General features: G+C 46.4%; 1 protein-coding gene and 1 long non-coding RNA gene across 2 annotated transcripts; one reads left to right on the top strand and one right to left on the bottom strand.

The window, feature by feature from the left end:
- Positions 1 to 4094: 4094 nt before the first annotated feature.
- LOC309373628 lies at positions 4095 to 10489 on the top strand. Its single transcript, XR_014170108.1, has 3 exons — positions 4095 to 4602; positions 4996 to 6980; positions 10171 to 10489. It is a non-coding gene; the product is annotated as an uncharacterized lncRNA (long non-coding RNA).
- FAM216B (family with sequence similarity 216 member B) lies at positions 6883 to 17175 on the bottom strand. Its single transcript, XM_081917956.1, has 4 exons — positions 17011 to 17175; positions 13808 to 13943; positions 10497 to 10617; positions 6883 to 7021 (listed from the first exon to the last, which is right to left on the bottom strand). The coding sequence occupies exons 2-4, from the start codon at positions 13904 to 13906 to the stop codon at positions 6969 to 6971; spliced, it is 273 nt and encodes a 90-aa protein (XP_081774082.1). The 5' UTR covers positions 13907 to 13943; positions 17011 to 17175; the 3' UTR covers positions 6883 to 6968.
- Between the last annotated feature and the right edge of the window lie 6406 nt (positions 17176 to 23581).

The raw sequence follows: 23581 nt of genomic DNA, 5'->3' as shown, positions 1-23581 counted from the left end.
AAGGGGATAGGCCTATAGCTTTTAATTTGCAGCAAATCTGCGTCTTGTTTTGGAATTACTGTTATATAGGCCTGTTTCCATGTTTCTGGGATTTTGCCTGTGTTCAATATTTCATTCATGACATCTTTCAATGGGTTCGCTAATTGTTCATTTAATTTCTTATAATATTTTGCTGTAAAGCCATCTGGGCCTGGAGACTTGCCATTTTTAGAGCTTTTCATTGCCTCAAGTATTTCTTGCATTGTTATCTGGCCAAGATCCACAGAGTGACTTTTGATGCACCCAAGGACTTGGATGAACATGCCGGGTTTATTAATTTTCCCCACCCATTTTGAAGAGCAGATGCCCCCAGACCATATCGCAAACTGTTTAGGAAGTTCTATTCTGTTTCAAAAGAGGTTTGCCGTCTGGAAAGGGACCACAATTCCAGACTTCCATCAGGCGTGTAGAGGGAGCAACACACTGTTCTTCATATCTAAACCATAGTATGTCTCTACCTGCTCCATCCATTTCTTTCTGGACACCAAACAACTGAAGAATGTTTCATTTGGCTGAACATTTTGGTGTAAAGGCGCTGTAAGAGAGTGAAATGATCAAAGCTGAATCTTTCAACCTGTTATGTACCTGTTTCCATCCATTTTTAACCTTATCATGAGGAATTGCTGGCGAGTTCTCATAAATAAGGTGATTTCACAGTGTTTAAATTAATCTAGCCTTTGTTTGATTTGATTTTCCTCCTCTTATATGCTTGTACGTTGTCACTGCTTAACTTTTAATTTTAGTTACTGTATTTTTATGAGCTGACTTTTTATTTTGCTGTTCCCTACTTTGAGAACTCAAGTATTTTAAAAGCCACATGTTTTAAAAAATAAATAGAAGTACAATCCTATGAATGTTTACCTAGAGCTTACTGAAAGCCACTCACTCCCAAGTATGTGTGCATTGGACTGAAGCCTAAATATTTTTAAAATAGTAATCACCACATCTCCATAATCTGCTCCATAGACGTAGCCAAGGAGGGGCAGGGAGAGAGCTGCCCCCCCATAAATAAAAATAAATAAAAAATACATAGCAAACAGAGGTTCTGCACACACACACCCGCTAACAAAAACCCTGGCTATGCCCATGATCTGCTTGCGATATATTATGCAAATGCTGCCTACCATATTCATATTGTTATTTTAAAAAATGGGGGGTGGACTCCCCTAAAATCTCTGGATTCAATAAAGTGATTAAGATTTGAACAAAGCTCATAATTCCCAGCTTTAGTAAATGTTGGAGTTCAATCAATGGATTTAGTAGCACAAAAATACAGGCTAGACTTGTTTTCCTGACCAGGGAATCACCAAGGATGGATCATTGTGACACAAAGGCAGAGTCATTAACCCATCCAGAAAACCACTTAGGCAGAAGTCTCTCAGCTGGACACAAAGGGGGGAGAACCTGCCCTGAGCTCTGGGTAATGAGCAAAAGACAATCCCAGAGCTGGGAGGGGATAGTTTCCAGAATTGCGGTGGGTGAAGAAGTAAGCGAACAGGGGGGAAAGTGTCCCTTTTGCAAGGAGGAGGGGAGGGCCAGGAATCTTCTCAAGTCTCAGGCTGAGACCCTCCCTGCCCGCGGACTGCCTCACCAGAGTGGTGCATGCTCTAGTTATCTCCCGCTTGGACTACTGCAACATGCTGTACGCGGGGCTACCTTTGAGGGTGACCCAGAAACTACAACTAATCCAGAATGCGGCAGCTAGACTGGTGACTGGGAGCGGCCACCGAGACCATATAACACCGGTCTTGAAAGACGTACATTGGCTCCCAGTACGTTTCCGAGCACAATTTAAAGTATTGGTGCTGACCTTTAAAGCCCCAAATGACCTGGGCCCAGGATATCTGAAGGAGTGTCTCCACCCGCATCATTCAGCCCAGAAAAAGAGGTCCAGTGCCGAGGGCCTTCTGGCGGTTAACTCCCTGCAAGAAGTGAGGATACAGGGAACCAGGTAGAAGGCCTTCTCGGTAGTGGCACCTGCTCTGTGGAACGCCCTCCCATTAGATGTCAAAGAAATAAACAACTATCTGACGATTAGAAGACATCTGAAAGCAGCCCTGTTTAGGGAAGTTTTTAATGACTGATGCTTTAATGTATTTTTAATCTTTTGTTGGAAGCCGCCCAGAGTGGCAGGGTATAAATAAATTAGTAGTAGTAGTATGGATATTCTCAATTTTGCACCCCTTTGGCTTGGTGCCCTGTGTGGGGTGACTCTAAATCTGATGCTGGTTGTAAAGGTAAAGGTAAGGGGACCCCTGACCATTAGGTCCAGTCGTGACCAACTCTGGGGTTGCAGCGCTCATCTCACTTTATTGGCCGAGGGAGTACAGCTTCCGGGTCATGTGGCCAGCATGACAAAGCCACTTCTGGCGAACCAGAGCAGCGCATGGAAACGCCGCTGGAGCGGTACCTATTTATCTACTTGCACTTTGATGTGCTTTTGAACTGCTAGGTTGGCAGGAGCAGGGACCGAGCAACGGGAGCTCACCCCTTCGCAGAGATTCGAACCACCAACCTTCTGATCGGCAAGTCCTACACTCTGTGGTTTAACCCACAGTGCCACCCGCGTCCCAATGCTGGTTGTACATATGTGCAAATAAACCATATATCATAAAGACATCACAGGCTCTGCTGTGCCCCATTGTCCCCAAAGGAAACACAAACCCTGGTATATGCGCTTGCAAGCTCTGGAATCTCACTTGTGGAAATGGGAGTTGCATGTAAGAAGATCCTTGCTCTGTGTTCCTTGATCTTCCCCTTGTACAGATCTCTTTCAGCCTTTTGCTCATATCTGAACCTGAGAAAGGCTTGTATCCTTACTTTCTCCCTCTCCATCATTATGTGCCCCCAGTTTTCTTCCGGTTTTCTTTAGGATCAATTTACTAAAAAGTGCAGAAGGATGCAACTCAGTTGCTGCATCGATGGGCAATATACATCAAATTGCTTTCGTAATGTCTGGGAGGTCTATAATCAATAACATTTCTCAATGTAGCACTAAAACATATTGCAAAACAGTATACCCTGCTTGCGGAAAAAAGTACCAGGATGCTAGAGCATCCAGCTACAGTTTGCATTTACTTCCACCTATTCCTCTCAGAGCAAAAGACAATAACCTTGTGCGGAAGGTTACAGGGAGTGCAAACAGGACCTTGAATATCTAGAGATCAGTCATACAAGTGTCACTGGTAGAGCCAGTGAGTCCATCCCATATCACTGCCATGCATTCAGGGTATCCAGAGCTTTCTAAACTGTGCGTCACGACATGTTAAGTGTGTCGTGAGAACACTCCCCATGCTCCTTCCAGGGCTGGAAAGGGGTTACAGTGGTACCTCGGGCTAAGTACTTAATTTGTTCCAGAGGTCTGTTCTTAACCTGAAACTGTTCTTAACCTGAAGCACCACTTTAGCTAATGGGGCCTCCTGCTGCTGCTGCTGCTGCTGCACCACCGGAGCACGATTTCTGTTCTTATTCTGAAGCAAAGTTCTTAACCTGAAGCACTATTTCTGGGTTTGCGGAGTCTGTAACCTGAAGCGTATGTAACCCGAGGTACCACTGTAGTTTAACCACCGGTTTCCCAGTAAAACTGAATTCCTGTGTTGCAAAATGATGTAAACTGAATTACTGGGGTCACGAAATGATGCATGCCTAAAAAGCGTGTCACCAACATGAAAAGTTTGGAGAGCTCTTGTACAATCTGCATAAAGGTACTGCAGCCACACATTGTAGCAGTAAGTGCATTAAGCTAAGGTTACCAGATTGTTTTCAATGAATCTGGGGACACTTTTCAACTTCAATGGATTTTGTATGGGGACTGATTTGTAAAACCAGGGACTGTCCCCGGGAAACGGGGACGTCTGGTAACCTTACATTAAGCCTTATGGATTTCAGTGGAAATAACTACAGTCGTACTTTGGTTCTCAAAGAGAATGCATTCTGGGAGTCCATTCAACTCTCAGAACTGTTCGAAAACCAAGGTGCAGCTTCTGATTGGCTGCAGGAGCCGCGCCGGACATTCAGGAACACTGGAACACTCACTTTTGGGTTTTGATTGTTCAGGAGCCAATTTTTTCGGTAGCCAAGGCTTTTGAGATCCATATATAACCTCCTGGATTGTGCCCCATGAATTGCTATATGCTACAGAATCATTCCTATATTCTATATATGATTAATTCAATGACATTTTATACAGAGAGGGAAATGGAAGCTAAGATTGTTACCTAAAATTTGCCAGTGCTGAAAACATCTATTGCAAATATGACTCGTGGAGGCTACCATTACGGTATCCATGTAAGGAAATTTATCCACACTGTAAACCAGGTTACGTATGAATTAGACCCAGCTACCTTTTTCCAGGTATGGATGGAGAATTTTCAGCAACAGGCAGGAATGGGAACGTAGGTGCAGAAAAAGCTAGGCACACACAACTGGCAGGAATAGAATTCCCTGGATGGTATCCTAGCCAGCCTGACTTTGCTGGATCAACATTAGACATTTTTGGGGACTTGAACAGTTGTAGGAAGAAAGTCGGGGAAAACGAGGGAAGGAATTGCGGCCAAATAACAGGTGGGTGGTGGCCTGTTATGAATAACAGGGACACGGGTGGCGCTGTGGGTTAAACCACAGAGCCTAAGACTTGCCGATCAGAAGGTCAGTGGTTCGAATCCCCGCGACAGGGTGAGCTCCCGTTGCTCGGTCCCTGCTCCTGCTAACCTAGCAGTTCGAAAGCACGTCAAAGTGCAAGTAGATAAATAGGTACCGCTCCTGTGGGAAGGTAAACGGTGTTTCCGTGTGCTGCTCTGGTTAGCCAGAAGTGGCTTAGTCCTGCTGGCTACATGACCTGGAAGCTGTACACCGGCTCCTTTGGCCAATAAAGCGAGATGAGCGATGCAACCCCAGAGTCAGGGTGTCCTTAACACTTAACACAGGCCTTAACGACTGGTCAGGGGTACTTAACAGGCTAAGAAATGGGGTGCACAAAGAGTGAAAATGAAAGCTCTGGAATGAGGCGCATCCGCTTACTTCTATCAGAGCAGCCATATTTCACTGACAACCAACCTCTTGCAAAGTTTTATGGCAGGACCCTGGAAAGTAACAAAGAAGAGAGGCACTAAACCTGGTAGAGACACACTTGGCTGTCAGGAAGATGCAGCTGGAATGAAAAGGAAGGGAGCTAAACCATTCCTTCAGCAAACAGCACTTCCATTGGGGATCTAATCTCATGTTTAACACGTTCTGTATTTTGTAGGAGGGATTCAAGTGCAGACTGGGGACTTTATGACTACCAATGAAAGTGGATTAAAAGCATTCTGCCCTGAAAAGTGTGGGGTGGAAGAATGGTGAATGGAATGGCATGTAAACACCCTGCAAGTGAATCAGGATGAATGCAGAACGAATGCTCGTTGTCATATAGCCTCCCCACATCAAAACAAACACTCAGTCAAAAACGGGATATAATCTAACTTTCATGTAAGCTTTGTACAGTATGAGCAAATCAGGATGAATGCTAGTCAGTAAACAGGTCATCTAGAGAAACCCACTGGGCTGGTGCAGAATGCATGATTATGTGTCAGTTTCCGAAAAGCACAGAAATAGACCGTAATAAAGGTTTATGGAGCAGCTTTTTCAGAAAGAAAGCCATCTGCCGGAAAACAACTGGCGACGCTTTTGACCTGTCAGTATACACATCGATATAAATTTGATTTGCATTTGTTACATATTTCATTTCTTATTTAAAGCTGGAAATTAATTTAAAGGTGTCAGAGACAACTTAGAGTGTCAGTTTCCATACACATCATCGTAATGCGTCCAATGTTAACCTGTAATTTTCATTCTACAGTCGGAAGCTTTAAGCAGTCTGTCCTATACCATCGCTCAGAAGGCCCACTCTGAACAGGCTCCTCTCTATAAGATGACATCTGTTTTGTACACATCTTTACCAAGTAGTTCAGAGCTGTGATTACAGGTAAAGGTAAAGGTACCTCTGACCATTAGGTCCAGTCGTGGACGACTCTGGGGTTGCGCTCTCATCTCGCTCTATAGGCCGAGGGAGCCGGCGTATGTCCTCAGACAGCTTCTGGGTCGTGTGGCCAGCATGACTAAGCCGCTTCTGGCGAACCAGAGCAGCACATGGAAATGCCGTTTACCTTCCCGCCAGAGTGGTACCTATTTATCTACTTGTAGTTTGACATGCTTTTGAACTGCTAGGTGGGCAGGAGCTGGGACCGAGCAACGGGAGCTCACCCCGTTGCAGGGATTCGAACCGCCAACCTTCCGATCGGCAAGATAAGAGGATACAAATTCCTCCTCAGGCAAAATCTTACACTGAATAACCACTTGCATTATATTTATGCAAGTTTCTAGCCCTTGTGTATATGTGTCTATAGGGAGGAGGCCTGTGTGTGTGTGTGTGTGTGTGTGTGTGTGCACGCACACGTGTTTGAAAACAAGCATGTTTAGGAACTGGAACATTCTGCATTCTTGGTGGTTTCCAGGTCTTGCTTCAAATAAGTGTCCACTGCCCCCCATTTATCCCGAGTCTCCTTATTTCACATTTCCCCTTACCATTCCCCCCCCCTCCATGGCACAAAATGGCAAATTCTGCAAGATTTCAAATATTTATTTTCATACAATGCATGCAAAATTATGGAAATTTTGAGCAGTTTTTCCTAGAAGAGAGTGTGCATTTAAAAATAAAATAAAAACAGAAAGACGAGTTACCAGCTTGTTTTGTAAGCACCCAGCGCAACTTCTGGATGTAACGTTAAGTGTCCAATTCTCATGGAAGAAAAGTGATTCATCCTTTTTCACTGACTGTGAGTCATCTCTGGTTTCTTTGATTCACATTTAATTACAGAAACCGAACTCTGCCTTCCTGAGGTCTGTCTTCAAGGGAGGTGCAGTTCCCAGACTTGATTCCTCTGCTGGGTTTTTTAATCTTTCAGGTAGGATGCATAATATTTGACTTGCTGCTTTGTGATGAGCCCTTAAAAATATTGTTAAAGGAGTCAATAATGGTCAAAAGCACCCGTGCATAAATACATGGGGACGAGGGGGCAAACGGTGCATTATTCTGATGGCCAGTTATTCCTTTGGGCTGGCAAAAGTGTCCAGGACAGCTGAACAACTGGTCTAGTGTCATCACATTCGTCAGCATGAGCAGGAGAGACCATAAAAGTTGATGGGATGAATAGGGCTCCCTGCCATGCACAGAGCGTGGAGTCAGAAAATAACAACGGTAATTGCAAAAAGGAGTTGGTGAGCCTTCTGCTGTCTGCCGTCGTCCTGTGGCGATGTGACATGGTTTTCAATGATTGCAGGAGTGAAAGATGAGAAAGACCTACTTTGTGGAGCCTTAATTGTGAGATGAAAGTTTCGACTCCCTCTTTCCTTTAAGGTCTGCTGTTTTGTCTCTAATTTACACAAGCAAGCCTCCTGACATTGGGTGCAATCAAATAGTTTGAAAGGGGACCAGCCTGTTTCCGAAAGCGTCGGGGAAAGGGACAAGCCTTTCCTTTAAGAAAGATGGTACTTAGCACTAGGTAGCGATAGTTACCATGTTCTGGTAATAAATCCAGTTTAATGGGAAGACTGCCTCTAATTTAATCAAGTTTAGCAGAACATAAAATAGAGAATGCATACTTCACAGAATAATTACATCTGATTTTACTCCCCTGTTAACTGCTTCTGTTTTCCCCGTGCATTTTTGTTATTCCTGTGACAAACAGGGCCATCAATAGGATTTTCTGAACTTCATATTTGGGCCTTCACATTAAAAGTTTTGATAAAATAGTAAGCGTAAAGGTAAAGGTACCCCTGCCCGTACGGGCCAGTCGTGTCCGACTCTGGGGTTGTGCGCCGAACTCGCTTAAGAGGCCGGGAGCCAGCGCTGTCCGGAGACACTTCCGGGTCACGTGGCCAGTGTGACGAAGCTGCTCTGTCGAGCCAGCACCAGCACAGCACACGGAAACGCCGTTTACCTTCCCGCTATAAAGCGGTCCCTATTTATCTACTTGCACTTAGGGGTGCTTTCGAACTGCTAGGTGGGCAGGAGCTGGGACCGAAAGACGGGAGCTCACCCCGCCGCGGGGATTCGAACCACCGACCATACGATCGGCAAGTCGTAGGCTCTGAGGTTTTACCCACAGCGCCACCCGCGTCCCTTCAAAATAGTAAGCACTACGAGGCTAAATCATTTGTTTGTTTTACACCTGCAGTTCTGTGGCTGGGACTTGCTCATTTCTATTCTATAAATCATATTTTAAAACCCAGCCACCAGAATCAGCGAAAAAGAAAAGAAAGAGAAAATCCAGACCTGCCTTTCTGCGCCCAGGTCTGGACTCTCCACGTTTAATCATCTGCCTTCTCCAGGAAATGGCTCCAGGAGCAAGTGATTGCACCTGTTTCTCCTACCTTACAATTCATGCCAGTGGCGTAGCATGGGTTATCAGCACCCGGGGCAAGGCAAGTAATTTGCGCCCCCTAACCCATGGATTTGCGCCCCCTAACCCGTGGATTTCCCTAACCCCCAGATGTTGCGGCCGGTGCGGCCGGCCCCCCCTGCACCCCCCACGCTACGCCACTGGTTCATGCTAGAAATGGCAAGTCTGCATTCTCCTGCAGAAACGATACAGGGAGCATATATACTACACCAGATTACAGATCCATCTAGCTCACCATTGTCTATAATACACTGACTGGAAGCAGCTCCGCAGAGTTTCAGGTGCAGGTTATTCTCAGCCCTTGCTTTGAAACACATTTGTGTGCGTGTGGAGTAAATGGCAAATAAATAAAATAAACAATGAGCTGGCATGAGACTTATGGGGGGCTCTTGGCATGGTGCTGGTTCTGGGCCCCCGGTGCTTCCCAACTAGGAAGGGGCTCTGCCCTGCTTGTGGCAGGCATGGCCAACATTTGCTGTTGGGGTGACCTCCCCTGCTTTTGCCACAGTTGGGTCACTCACTGCCTGCCCCCAGACATGCTTCAACAGGGACACTTGTGGGATGTAAAACACAGAGCAGTCAAGTACAACGTTCCTAGAGTGAACATGTTTACACATGAGGAGGAATGTTTGTCCAGTCAGCAGGCTTTCTCTACATGTGACCAGAGGCGGGCGTGACCTTCCCTATGCAGGTAACGACAAAAGCATTTGTCTGACTACATTCATCAAAGAAGCAACATCTGCTTAGCCTAAGATGCTTTCAGCCAAGAGAGGACAAAGGAGCTGTCTCTTTATAGGATAGATTCCAGGTTACTTAAGTTACTTTTGTAACTTAAGTCTGCCTTCTGGGAACCATCTGTGAACAGAATGTGAGTGAGTACTTTTATAGAAGACTGTGTCGTGTCTACCGTATTTTTCGCTCCATAAGACACACTTTTTCCCTCTTAAAATCTAAGGGGAAATGTCTGTGCATCTTATGGAGCGAATGTGTGGCAAACTCGGCCCTCCAGATGTTTTGGAACTACAACTCCCATCATCCCTGACCACTGGTTCTGTTAGCTAGGGGTGATGGGAGTTGTAGTCCCAAAACATCTGGAGTCCGAGTTTGCCTATGCCTGATCTAGGATCTGGTGGATTGGGCTGGTGAGGAGGTCCTCAGCCAGCGTCTGACCTGGCTGACTGATGGTGTCAGGCTTGCTACCTGCAGATGCTCAGGACTGAATCGAGGTCAGGGTGTCTCAAACTTGTGTCTCCAGCTGTTTAGGGACTACAATTCCCATCATCCCTGACCACTGGTCCCGCTAGCTAGGGATGATGGGAGTTGTAATCCAACAACAGCTGGAAGCCCAAGTTTTGGAAACACTGACCTTTTGTATGCAAAACATGGCTTGTACCACTGAGCTAAAACCTTGAATTGAACATGAAAAGTCTGGGAGAACACAGAAGCTGTCTTTTCTGAATCACAGAACTAATCGCACAATCCTTTTAATGCTAACTCTTCATTTTGAAGTGTTTGTTCCTGAGTAGCTCTCCTATAGAAGGTTTCCAATTTTAGTTTTAATGTCAAGCGTTTGGGAGACATGTGGAGGAAAGCCCCCTGAGTTTTTGTGCGTCTGGGAGAAATGTGTTGGTTTGATATTTTTCTAAGGCAGCTACGAGAGCTAAACATTTATTCTAAAGCATTTGTCTTTCAGCTGTCTCTGTGTGTGTTTGTATCATTTCTGCGGAGAGGAACCGAAGACAAACTGCACAGTGGATGAATGTAGCATAAATAACACCAGACCTACATCATTTCACTGCCTGTTCTTCCCCTTGTCCCTGCTGAGAACGGCAGAGCCTCTTGGCTGAAGACTGTGTGAACTCTGCCTATAAACCACCATGTGCTCCGGCTGTGTGTCTGATGTACCTTCATGGCCCATAAACCTTGCCTCATAATCCCCTCAAGTCTCCGGATTTTCTCTGCTGCTCTCCAATTTCTCGGAGGTGCTGATGCAAGGAGCTGCCTTGGCTGAACACTCACCCTGCACGTTCTGGCGCTGGAGATTGATCACATACCGACGGTACAACATTTCCCTCGGCGCTTTGCTGTCATATATTCTCATAATGCTGTAAAAGTAGCGCTTCTGTCCTCTTTTCAAATCCTGTCAGAACAAGGCCTAGACTAGTTACAGATGGCAAACAGCACCCCAAACCCCCCACCACCACCCAAACAATGCAAAATGAGAATGTACGAGGACCCTGGACTTCTTTCACTCCCTCTTTTATCATGAAAAAAGCAAAGAAACATGCTGAGGTAGAAAATAGCCAGGGCTGCAAAGCTAGATTATTATAATTTATTCTACATTGGGCTGCCTTTGACAACAGTCCAGAGATTGCAGCTGCTGCAGAATGATGACTGAATGGCGCTTCAGCATGTGGTCATATAGCCACCAATATTGTGGGATTTGAGCTGGCTGCCTGACTGCTACAGGGTCCAATTCAAGGTTTTAGTACTGGTTTATAAAGTCCTTCATGCCCTGGAACCTGGCTGCATTCTTCTCCCATATCCATCCCAGGTCTTCCAGTTGGTGGTGAGGGTGGGTCTTTGTCACCCTGAGTGGTTAGACAAGCATGGGTTTCTGCCATCAAGTAAAAACACCCTAATTCCCCCAGGCATTTGGGGTGAACCATTTTTTAAAGAAATGTATTTTTATTAAAGATTTTCTTGGTTTACAAAAGTATGTGCAATCTCTCACTCTCTTTTCCCCCCAAGTAACATTTTTTACCGATCAGTTTCATTTGTTGAGACATTAGGAAGAAAAGGGGGAAAGAGGTGGAGGGGGAGAGGTGAGTGGGGGTGGGGTCGGGTGGCAATGTTTCTATTTTACTTAATGTATGTGGGGTTTTGTGTCAGCGTCGCTTGTGCAGGTTCTCTGCTGTTCACTTGTCTTCCTTTGGTGGTGAGAGAGGTTGGGGTTGGCCTAGGGTGTGGCTGTTCATTTGTGGTTGGCCGTGGTGGTCTTTGTTTTCATGTGTGAGTGGGGTGGGTGGGTGTTTTGGATCAGGTTAGCCATATTGATTTGTATGCTGTTGGTGGATTTTTGTCATTGTCTTGTTGGGCTGTGTATGTGATAAACGGGAGCCATAAAGGTAAAGGCGTCTTCTTCTATTTCTCCCTGTGTCAGTTTCAGTATATTGGTTAAATTTTCTAGTAAGGCTGTTTGTTTCCCATTCTATTTGGTGCCATTGGTCCATGCTTACTCCTGACAGGTCTCTCCAGTGTCTGGTTATGTTTCTGGCTGCTGAAAGGAGGTGGGTTATGAGTTCTTTCTGGTGTAAGTGGGCATTATTGTCTTGAAAGATGTTTAGTAGGGCCAATTCTGGGGTGATTTCTAATACTTGCTTTGTTATTTTACATATTTCTCATATGGTTGTTGTCCAGAATAGTTGGAGTTTGGGACCCTCCCACCACATGTGAAGGTATGTGCCTACGGATGTGCACCCTCTCCAGCATTTTGGTGAGGTTCCTGGGCATATTAGCGCTAGTTTTCTTGGTGTTGGGTACCACCTGTAGGTGAGTTCCACAGAGGCCTAGGGCTGCCAGACCTTTGGGGTGGACCTGAAGTCTCCTGGTCTGGCACCTGCCTTCCCCTAGATTGCAAGGAGGGCTTCAATCTTCTTGTCACAAAGACTGTGCGTGCAGCCTGCAAGCTTCACTTCTCATTCAAAGACAAATCTATCAAATCCACATACCCTGAAACAGTACATGCACTAAAACATAGCTGTCCTTTGGGATTTTCACTTAATCTTATTATGTGGTACAGTTCTCCAAACAGTGTTCACAAAATGCACATATCCGAGAAAATTGTGGATAATAATGAAGGTAACATGCAAAAATGTATAACATTCAAGACAGCTGCTTGCAAAGAAATTGTACATTAGTCAAACTGCATACAAAATGTGTTTGTTCACACTAAAAACGCTGATGCGTTTTCGTCAGGACTTTTAAAAAACAGACTTGCAAATAGCTGCAGAAATGTGAGAACCTAATTCAAGATTGGAAAAATGAGAAGCTGAGAGAACTGGAAATAACAGCCTTCCATCCCTACTTCTCCAAAAAGCAGTAATTTGGGGAAGTTTTGCAGATGGCAGTGCTCACCTGGGAAATGGGGGAGATTGACAGTGGGCAATGGGACACAGCCCTGGTGTTCTATGGTGGGTTTAGCACTCTGTTTCCTTATGAAACTCTTTAGGTCTGTGTGTGGCCCAGAAGCATTCGGGGGGGGGGGCATTACAGGCATGTACACACACTCTCACATATTAAAAATAAAAATAAAATAAAGGGGGAGGCAGGGACCTCTGCAGGTGCTAAGGGAGATGTCAGGATGCAGCACATTGAGAATGGCACCGTGAAACAAGACAGGAGACCCACTCTGCACTAAGAACAGGAGACCCTTCTATGCTAAGGTTACCAGATTTCTTTCAATGAATCCGGGGACACAATAAATAAATAAATGCTACACGTTCGGGACGTTGATGCTGCAGCAATGGCGGTGGCAGAGGGGCAGCCGCTGTCTTCACCTCAACCGCCACGTTTCCCCTTCCTCCGAAGCTTCTGTCTCCTTTCTCCATGAGCCTGGGCAGCCCCTGAGTTGTTGGTTCTTTGGCGGTGGTGGTGGGGAAGCGGTGGGCGGTGGTTCAGGCATGGAAGGTGGAGAAGGAGGGCCGAGAGCGGGGGCTCGGGCAGCACGATGCCTCCCTTCCCATTGGAGCAGCCCCAATACCATTCCTACTTGCGTGCAAGCAGGAGGGGTGGGGATCCCTCAGCTGGGAAGGGAGGCTTCCCGTTGCCTAACTGAGAGATCCCTGTGCCCTCCTGCTTGCACGCAAGCTCGGATAGGCAGCATGAAGCCTCCCTTCACAGCTGAGAGATCCCCAACCCACTCCTGCTTGCACACATGTAGGAGTTGGGAGGCTGCTCCGATAGGCAGCATGAAGCCTCCCTTCACAGCTTAGTTGCTGGGGTCAGGGAAGGTGGAGGCAGCCCAGAAGCTGCATCTTAGAGCCCCTGCACCACCATCATATGGGGACTTCCAAGCACTCCTGAAGCCAGCCAGAGCCGGCTGCTCAGACTGCCACCACTGCATTTCCCGGGGACATTAGATGAAATCCGGGGACATTCCGGGGATGGAATTTGTCTGGGGACTTATCCGCAAATCCGGGGACTGTCCCCAGGAAATGGGGACATCTGGCAACCCTATTCTAAAAGAACTGTTTTATTTAATAAAATCACAGAAGGGGTTAGGTCATGAGATTGGCACAGCTCTAATGTCAGCAGTCCTCCTCAGATACCTTCATTAAGGAGGTGTCCTGAGCTGATGAAGGGATCTGTATTCGTGGAAGTATAGGACCATGGCAGATGCTGGGCTTTCTTTTCCAGTTGTCTCCCATCCTTATCCTGTTTCCATGCAACAGAAGGTAAATCAACCTGTGATGACAGAGAAAAGTGAGTCAACTGTGAGAGCCAGTGTGGTGTAGTGGTTAAGAGCGCTAGACTCGTAATCTGGGGAACCGGGTTCGCGTCTCCGCTCCTCCACATGCAGCTGCTGGGTGACCTTGGGCCAGTCACACTTCTCTGAAGTCTCTCAGCCCCACTCACCTCACAGAGTGTTTGTTGTGGGGGAGGAAGGGAAAGGAGAATGTTAGCCGCTTTGAGACTCCTTAAAGGGAGTGAAAGGCGGTATATCAAATCCAAGCTCTTCTTCCTCCTCCCCTTCTTCTTCTTCTTCTTCTTCTTCTTCTTCTTCTTCTTCTTCTTCTTCTTCTTCTTCTCCTCCTCCTCATTGAGAGGCATGCCTTTGTTTCCTAAAAAGAACTATGTATCCAAGGTGAAACTGAACAATTATGTTTAGTTTGCACCTCAAATTCCATTAAGCAAGATTCTAAGGGGTTCCCATATTTCGGGGCCCCATGTGCTTATTTTATTCAGGAAGACCTTTGTGTCTTGGCAGATCCTCTGCACAGGCTGATCATTCATTCTGTGGACTTTGATGCCAAGTGTGCATGCTACAAAAGACTCAAATCCCTTTTCTTAAAAAAGAGGTGACTGGTTGATCTGTGTCAATGGTACTGCGTTTGTTTTGGTACCAATTATGACGCTTTCCCAAAAGTTACTTGTTTACTTCTTTTCCAATGACTTCAGGGCATGTGGCTCTCTTTCCTCCCAATTTTATCCTTATAGCAGGCAATTTTTCAATGTCTGAGCTAGGTTGAGATCTCCGTTTCATTTACGAGCAAGGGCATGAAGTTCTGTTTCCCCAGTCAAGCTCTCTAGAACCCACACACCTTGTCAAACGGTAGCAACTGTGAGGAGGTCTGTTGCCCCCATGGAAACTTCTCCTATGTAGGCCTCTACTTGACCAATGCAGGGAGCAAGGTGCTGCACTAGAGGAACCTTTGGTCAGATTTATTATTATTATTATTATTATTATTATTATTATTATTATTATTATTATTATTATTTTATTTATAGCCCACCCATCTGGCTGAGTTTCCTCAGCCACTCTGGGTGGCTCCCAATCAAGTGTTAAAAACAGTACAGCGTTAAATATTAAAAACTTCCCTCAACAGGGTTGCCTTCAGATGTCTTTTAAAGATAGGATAGCTGCTTATTTCCTTCACATCTGAAGGGAGGGTGTTCCACAGGGTGGGCACCACTACTGAGAAGGCTCTTTGTCTGGTTCCCTGTAACATCACTTCTCGCAATGAGGGAACCGCTAGAAGGCCCTCGGTGCTGGATCTCAGTGTCCGGGCTGAACGATGGGGGTGAAGATGCTCCTTCAGGTATACAGGACCGAGGCCGTTTAGGGCTTTAAAGGTCAGTACCAACACTTTGAATTGTGCTTGGAAACATACTGAGAGCCAATGCAGATCTCTCAGAACCAGTGTTATGTGGTCCCGGTGGCCACTCCCAGTCACCAGTCTAGCTGCCGCATTCTGGATTAATTGCAGTTTCTGGGTCACCTTCAAAGCTAGCCCCACGTAGAGCGCGTTGCAGTAGTCCAAGCGGGAGATAACTAGAGCATGCACCACTCTGGTGAGAAAGTCTGCGGGCAGGTATGGTCTCAGCCTGCGTACCAGATGAAGCTGGTAGACAGCTGCCCTGGACACAGAATTGACCTGTGCCTTCATGGACAGCTGTGAGTCCAGAATGACTCCCAGGCTGTGCACCTGGTCCTTCAGGGGCAGTTACCCCATTCAGGACCAGGGAATCCCCCACCCCCGCCCACCCCCTGTCCCCCAAAATATTTATATTCTTACATTGTGAATCTTCTCCTGGTCCAGACCTCTTTGCTCTTTGCTCTGCACTTTCTAGCCACGGGACCATGCTTTCTCGATCTGTGTCCAAACACTTTTCATTTTGCTCTGCTATCTTCCTGCAGGAAAACCCGCTCTTTACTGCCGAATCGGAGCAAACAGCAATGCAGGTTTTCTGTGGATTGCCGTTTGATCCGATTCAGCAATAAAGAGCCGGTGTCCAAGGGAAAAGCACTGGGGGGGGGGGAGCGCTGAGACACAGAGCTGGCCAGCCCAGGCCTGTGCCTAGAAATGTGCAGCAAAGCTAATTGTGGATGAGTATCCCTGGTTTAAACAGCACAGTGACCGAATTGCAACCTTCTTTTTGCCCAAATTGGCTAGTCCACAAAAAGGGGTTATGAACAACATTATTCAGTTTAAAATAGGTTCAATCTATGCACAGTGACAAAATTAAAAGCCTAAAAACAACAACACCTGAACCATGCTGAAAATGGGGTTCAAATCATAAATCAGCCCTCCTGGGGCAGCCACTCCTTCATTTTAATCTGCTTTTAAGGGTAAAAGGTAAAGAGACCCCTGACCATTAGGTCCAGTCGTGGCCGACTCTGGGGTTGCGGCGCTCATCTCGCTTTATTGGCCGAGGGAGCCGGCGTACAGCTTCCGGGTCATGTGGCCAGCATGACTAAGTCGCTTCTCGCGAAACCAGAGCAGTGCATGGAAACGCCATTTACCTACCCACCGTAGTGGTACCTATTTATCTACTTGCACTTTGATGTGCTTTCAAACTGCTAGGTTGACAGGAGCAGGGACCGAGCAACGGGAGCTCACCCCGTTGCGGGGACTCGAACCGCTGACCTTCTGATCGTCAAGTCCTGGGCTCTGTGGTTTAACCCACAGCGCCACCCACGTCCCTCGTTTTAAAGGGTACTTGTGAGAATAAAATGAAGGAGGAGCTTATAAAATACCCTTGAATTTAGGATTACTCTTGAACCCTTGGCATAATAAATAAGTAATGATAATGTCACCTAGTTACTAAACCTTATCATATAATTATATTTTCTACAAAGATGATTGCTCACGATTCCCTTTTAATTCTGGCCAAAGTAATGCTGGAAACATCATGACACTTAAAAAAAAAAAATCTTGCTTACTGAGGACTAAAATGCCCACCACCACCAATTTAAATTGTTTCAAATTTTACATGTTTAAATATACATAGGCTGAAACATTCAACTAACCCAGGTATTGCTTTGCAAATCTGTAGCCTCCTCTTCCAGATTGCTGGAATTTAACAGATTCCATATGAAATCAGATTCATCGATCGCCCTTGGAATGCTGCAGCACTTTTTCTTCACGAGACAATTATTAATATTAGATTCGTTATCTCCCGGGAGCTTCAAGTTCTGTTGACAACTATCCTAGCAACGGGTGGGGGTGAGGGGGTGGGAACTGAGCACGGCTGAATGCTCAAAGCAACTCGCCAATTGGTCTATTCATTTTGTCAACACGTTTCTCTCTAGTACACGTCTGGCCATTATGGACTTGGTTTTCTCCAAGCAACTAAACTAAACAATTGCCAGCCTTTGTGCGGTGGACATGTGCTAATTTGTAAGCAGGAAAATGACACTTGTGGGAAGAAAAATGCACACACCTTTTCCAACCGCTCAGCTGAAGATGTGACCTTCCTCCAATTAAATGTATTGCGTGGACAGGTGGAGTTCCCAGATCCCGCGCGGTCCCCCCGTCATATGGAATAACGACTCATGACAACGTGCTATGGGATTAAATTGGACACAACTTGATTAAATTTCAAATGTGGGTAGACCTTGGCTCAGGCATTGGGCGTTCTCCCTCCTCAGGCCCCAGCCGGGGACCTAGGGAGCATCAGGGTTATCCAGTGTGGGGGGGGGATGGGCCAGCTCTGGAGAACATATGTTCAAGCAGAGATAGCCGCCCCCGTTACGCCGCCACCGCAGGGGAGAGCAATGACGACCTTTCAGCGTACGGTCAAAGCCTCCCTTCAGAAAACCCCTTTAATGGGGAACCCTGGTATCACCGCCGCAAAGAGGAAAATGGACTAAAGGATTCCACCCAAGGCCTGATACCGCCAAAGTTGTGACGTTTTGCTACGGGAAAGGCGAAACCTGCCAATGCAGGGAAATTCCTTTCCGGCCCTTTAACAGCAACCTTAACGTAGCAGCGTCTGCATACCTGTGGGGAAAAGTTAACCTGCAAAACATGTGAAGAAAAGTTAACCTGCAAATAAGACATTAACTGAGGGTGGGTAGGGTGGGAGAAGCTCTGGAGCCAAGTGAGGATTCCCAGGTAAGATCCTCCCTCTATTGTGTGGGCAGGTAATCCCTCCCCTACCTGGCCTGGTCTCCTTGGCAACGCTTCCCCCAGGTGGGATTGGACAACTGACTGAGGTAGGTGGAGACCTCCAGGTATCCCACCTGAGGGAAGGCAAAGCCAAGCCTATGCTGTTGGAGCCGCTCCAGATCTAGGGGCTGTGTGCATCCACACAAAGGGCGCCCCCTGTTTTAAGCGGGGAGCGGTCATTGTGGTTTGGAGTGAAGATGTCAGGTGATAGCAGCACTCTGGACACAGCAGCTGATCTGAGGTTAGCATTTCACGCACGGAATCCATCACTTGATGCCATAGCCTTTATGTGGTGAACATTCCTTTACTGTACTGTGGTACCTCAGGTTAAGTACTTAATTCATTCCGGAGGTCCGTACTGAGAGCTAGTGTGGTGTAGTGGTTAAGAGTGGTAGACTCGTAATCTGGTGAACCGGGTTCGCATCTCCGCTCCTCCACATGCAGTTGCTGGGTGACCTTGGGCCAGTCACACTTCTCTGAAGTCTCTCAGCCTCACTCACCTCACAGAGTGTTTGTTGTGGGGGAGGAAGGGAAAGGAGAATGTTAGCCGCTTTGAGACGCCTTCGGGTAGTGATAAAGCAGGATATCAAATCCAAACTCTTCTTCTTCTTCTTCTTCTTAACCTGAAACTATTCTTAACCTGAAGCACCACTTTAGCTAATGGGGTCTCCCGCTGCCGCTGCACAATTTCTGTTCTCATCCTGAAGCAAAGTTCTTAACCTGAAGATTTCTGGGTTAGCAGAGTCTGTAACCTGAAGCGTATGTAACCTGAAGCGTATGTAACCCGAGGTACCACTGTATTTGCAAATATTGTTCTGTAACTCTCCCACCCAAACGCTGCAGAAAACAACATTTTTAAAAGTTCCATCCAAACATGTGCACTGTGAGCTCTGCTCCCAAATGCATTTATTTTTTCCATTTGCATGCTGTCGCCATCCATCCAAGGAAATGAAGCAAACTGAGTTTCAAAGCAAAGTATGGATTTACGTTCGGATTTCCTGAATCTTTTGAAGTTCCTGCTGTAGTCAGTATAGAATGTAGAGCAACCTGACTCAGGTGTGGGTTTTTTCCCTGACCCCCCCTCCCCTGCCCAATAGTTTGTTTTGTTTTGTTTTGTTTTGTTTTGTTTTGTTTTGTTTTGTTTTGTTTTGTTTTGTTTGTTCTTTAGATGAAAAGCCACCTTGGAAACTGCAACTGAGAGCGAAAGACTGTCAGGAGAGGGGCAGTTCTTTACCACTGGCCATTTCATTTCTCTCTCTCTCTCTCTCTCTCTCTCTTTAAATGAAATTCAAAAAGTTCATTTAATTTGTATATATCTGAGGAATACACTTCATGCATCTGATGAAGTGGACCACAAACATTTGCGCTATTTACTGAGCTACCAAGGGTCATGCCTAATTTAAGGTGCTCATGTATGTGCTGCCTAAAAAAAAGGACACTCATTTGCATAAATTCGCATGTGCTGATTTAGATGTATGGATACAAATTTAGAAGTGAATGTTCAAATTTAAATTAGATACAATACATCTCACCACAGTGGGGTGGACCTTGACCAGGTGGCCTGTGGGCTTGGTCTTTTTCTCCAGGTGCTAATTTGATAGGCTGCTACTCTCCTTTCTTAAGAGTTTTTTTTTAAAAAAAAAAAGTTTTAAAATCTTTAAATCAAACTTGGTTGGATGGCCTTCAAACAGAGGACTCCTTCAAACAGACATCTGAAGGCAGCTCTGTTTAGGGAAGTTTATGTTTTATTCTGTTTTTAATGTTCTGTTGAAAGCCGCCCAGAGTGGCTGTGGAAACCCAGCCAGATGGGTGGGATAGAAATAATAAGTTGTTGTTGTTGTTGACGGCCATCTTGGTGAAGTTTTAAGTGGCCCTGTGGAGCTTAAGAATCATTTCTTCAAAACAGTCCCTCTACTTCCCACCCTCCGAAAACTGGTGGGAAGTCCATGTGTGACTGTAAAGAAAGGTGGAGAATAAGGATTTTTCTGCAGCCCTCTTGGTAAATATTTGGCTCTCAAACAAATTCATCAGCTCAAACATATGTTCAATTGGTGGACTTTGTTTTGTGTGATCAGTAGATGCCACTCAAGGGTGTTCAGTCACCATTATGATTGTTGGAACAGGACTTAACAAATGGACATAAGAGCAGGAAAATGGAGCTTGAACGGATCCTCCTCTCCATTATGCAACATCCTGAAAGAAAAGTCATTTAAGAATCATAGAATCATAGAGTTGGAAGAGACCACAAGGGCCATCGAGTCCAACCCCCTGCCAAGCAGGAAACAAGTATAAACAAGAGGGCAAGTGTAGATGCAGATTTTATCCCCTTTTTCCTTTTGGCCTTTTTCTCACACAGAAGTGGCAGCTCAGGGCAAGCAAAGTAGGTCTGGAGCTGGTTGGTGCCACAATGGTTGACCAACTGGGACTCATCTGTTTTTTCTCAAAAGCAAAGCATGCCAGACAAATCTTCCTTCCTTCCTTCCTTCCTTCCTTCCTTCCTTCCTTCCTTCCTTCCTTCCTTCCTTCCTTTTTTCCCTTTCTTCTGAGTTACAACTGTGGTGGCTCAAGGGAATGCTGTGGACATAGTGTATCTTGATTTCAACAAGGCTTTTGACATGATATTCCTCCATTATCTTCTTGCAACGGAAGCTGGTGAAATGTGGACTGGATGAGGTAACTGTTAGGGTGGATCTTTAGCTGGTTGACTAACCAAACCCAAAGAGTGCTCATCAGAGGCACCAGCTTCTGAAGAAGAATGTGGGGGCTGGCGGTGTGCTGCACATGACTTTGGATGCAGTATTTCAGCACATCAGAGGAGCCGGGACAGAGCCAAGCATGGGCGCAGTGCAGTAGCAGCAGCACACCTTCAATGGCCATGGTTCCTCTGCTGCTGCTCTCACTGGATTGGGGCCTCCTAACTCCTTCCCCTCCACAGTAGGAGGAGGAGGAGGAGGAGAAGGAGGAGCTGGCCTGGGGCTGTGCTTGGCTCTGCACTTGGCCTCCTCCACCACTTTTGGACATTGGGGGCAGTCCCCTCCCTGAAAATATTCAAGGGCCTAATAATAATAATAATAATAATAATATACCCCACCCATCTGGCTGGGTTTTCCATCTGGGCAGCTTCCAACAAAATATTAAAATACAATAATCCTTCAGATATTAAAAGCTTCCCTAAACAGGGCTGCCTTCAGATGTCTCCTAAAAGTCTGGTAGTTGTTTCTTCCTTTGACATCTGGTGGGAGGGTGTTCCACAGGGCGGGCGCCACTACCGAGAAGGCCCTCTGCCTGGTTCCCTGTAACCTCGCTTCTCGCAGTGAGGGAACCGCCAGAATGCCCTCGGCACTGGACCTCAGTGTCCGGGTTGAACGATGGGGGTGGAGATGCTCCTTCAGGTAAACTGGACCGAGGCCGTTTAGGGCTTTAAAGGTCAGCGCCAACACTTTGAATTGTGCTTGGAAACATACCGGGAGCCAGTGTAGGTCTTTCAAGACCGGTGTTATGTGGTCTAGGCGGCCGCCGCCAGTCACAAGTCTAGCTGCCGCATTCTGGATTAGTTGTAGTTTCCAGGTCACCTTCAAAGGTAGCCCCACGTAGAGTGCATTGTAGTAGTCCAAGCGGGAGATAACTAGAGCATGCACCACTCTGGCGAGACAATCTGCGGGCAGGGAGGGTCTCAGCCTGTGTACCAGACGGAGCTGCCCTGGACACAGAATTGACCTGCACCTCCATGGACAGCTGTGAGTCCAGAATGACTCCCAGGCTGTGCACCTGGTCCTTCAGGGGCACAGTTACCACATTCAGAACCAGAGAGTCCTCTACACCTGCCTGCCTCCTGTCCCCCCAAAACAGTATTTCTGTCTTGTCAGGATTCAACCTCAATCTGTCAGCTGCCATCCATCCTCCAACCACCTCTAGACACTCACACAGCACCACAAGGGCTTAGCCCTTAGGAGGTGGTACCCCTGGTGCTCATTAATGGTTCCCTATCCTTCTAGACCATAAAGAAGGCTGATCGCCGAAGAATTGATGCTTTTGAATTATGGTGCTGGAGGAGACTCTTGAGAGTCCCATGGACTACAAGAAGATCAAACCTATCCATTCTTAAGGAAATCAGCCCTGAGTGCTCACTGGATAGACAGAAGCTGAGGCTCCAATACCTTGGCCACCTCATGAGAAGAGAAGACTCCTTGGAAAAGACCCTGATGTTGGGAAAGATTGAGGGCACAAGGAGAAGGGGACGACAGAGGACGAGATGGTTGGACAGTGTTCTTGAAGCTACCAGCATGAGTTTGACCAAACTGCGGGAGGCAGTGGAAGACAGGAGTGCCTGGCGTGCTCTGGTCCATGGGGTCACGAAGAGTCAGACACGACTCAACGACTAAACAACAACAATCCATCTAGGAAAAAAATTGACAAGTGGCGTGCCTTTAGGTTCTGTCCGGGGCCCGTTGTTGTTCAACATCTTTAGAAACAACTTGGAGGAAGGATTTGAGGGACTGCCCATCAAATATGCAGATGACACCAAACTTGGAGGAGCAACAAATGCCACAGAAGAAGAAGAAGAAGAGTTTGGATTTGATATCCCGCCTTTCACTCCCCTTCAGGAGTCTCAAAGTGGCTAACAATCTCCTTTTCACTTCCTCCCCCACAACAAACACTCTGTGAGGTGAGTGGGGCTGAGAGACTTCAGAGAAGTGTGACTAGCCCAAGGTCACCCAGCAGCTGCATGTGGAGGAGCTGGGAAGCGAACCCGGTTCACCATATTACGAGTCTACCGCTCTTAACCACTACACCACGCTGGCTCTCAAGGCAGAATCAGAAGGCAGAATCAGGATTCAACATAACCTTAACCAGGATGCCTATCTGTCATGGATGCTTTAGTTGAAATTCCTTCATTGCAGGGGGATGGACTCTACAATTCTATCATGAATCTAATTATAATTTATGGTTTGGGGGCAGATCCCCATAATCTCTATATCCAGTGAAGCATTAGAATTCGAGCAAAATCATAAATTCATTGCAGTGATTTGGATTAGATTGTTCCTGGCAGACCTTCCAACCATAGCTGTCAACTTTCAGATTTGAAAATAAGGGATCAGCAGCCTCACCTGTCCTGGGGACAGTCTATGGGATATCTAACAATCCGGGATAGCAGCAGGAAGTAGCGGAAACGGCGCTGGAATAAGGGAATTTCCCACAAAAAAGGGAAGGTTGACAGCTATGCTTCCAACTCTGCCATTCTATGATTCTATGTGCCCTACATTGGTTGGTATAGTAGGTCTGTGTTCACACTCCATGGATGAATAAGATTCAAGTATGTGTTTGTGAAAGGTGTTAGGGATCATCAATTAAACTAACAGTGGCGTCAAAGGCAAGCCCCCACCCTCCTTTGCTTAAGGAGGAGAGTATATATAAAAATAAAGACATGCA

This window comes from Podarcis melisellensis (assembly GCF_964234715.1).
Source record: "Podarcis melisellensis genome assembly, chromosome: 7".
In the NCBI taxonomy this organism is placed as follows: domain Eukaryota; kingdom Metazoa; phylum Chordata; class Lepidosauria; order Squamata; family Lacertidae; genus Podarcis; species Podarcis melisellensis.
The sequence above is the reverse complement of the archived record's forward strand: the minus strand, read 5'-3'. Positions and strand labels throughout refer to the sequence as shown.

Bases quoted from the DNA above. Each gene is read 5' to 3' on its own strand.
- FAM216B (XM_081917956.1), bottom strand. From the start codon at position 13,906: ATGGGAGACAACTGGAAAAGAAAGCCCAGCATCTGCCATGGTCCTATA. The intron at 10,618-13,807 runs GTATCTGAGGAG...TTGTTCTGACAG, and splicing joins AGGACACCTCCTTAATGAAG to GATTTGAAAAGAGGACAGAA. The intron at 7,022-10,496 runs GTGAGTGTTCAG...AATATTTTTAAG, and splicing joins CCAGCGCCAGAACGTGCAGG to GGCTCATCACAAAGCAGCAA.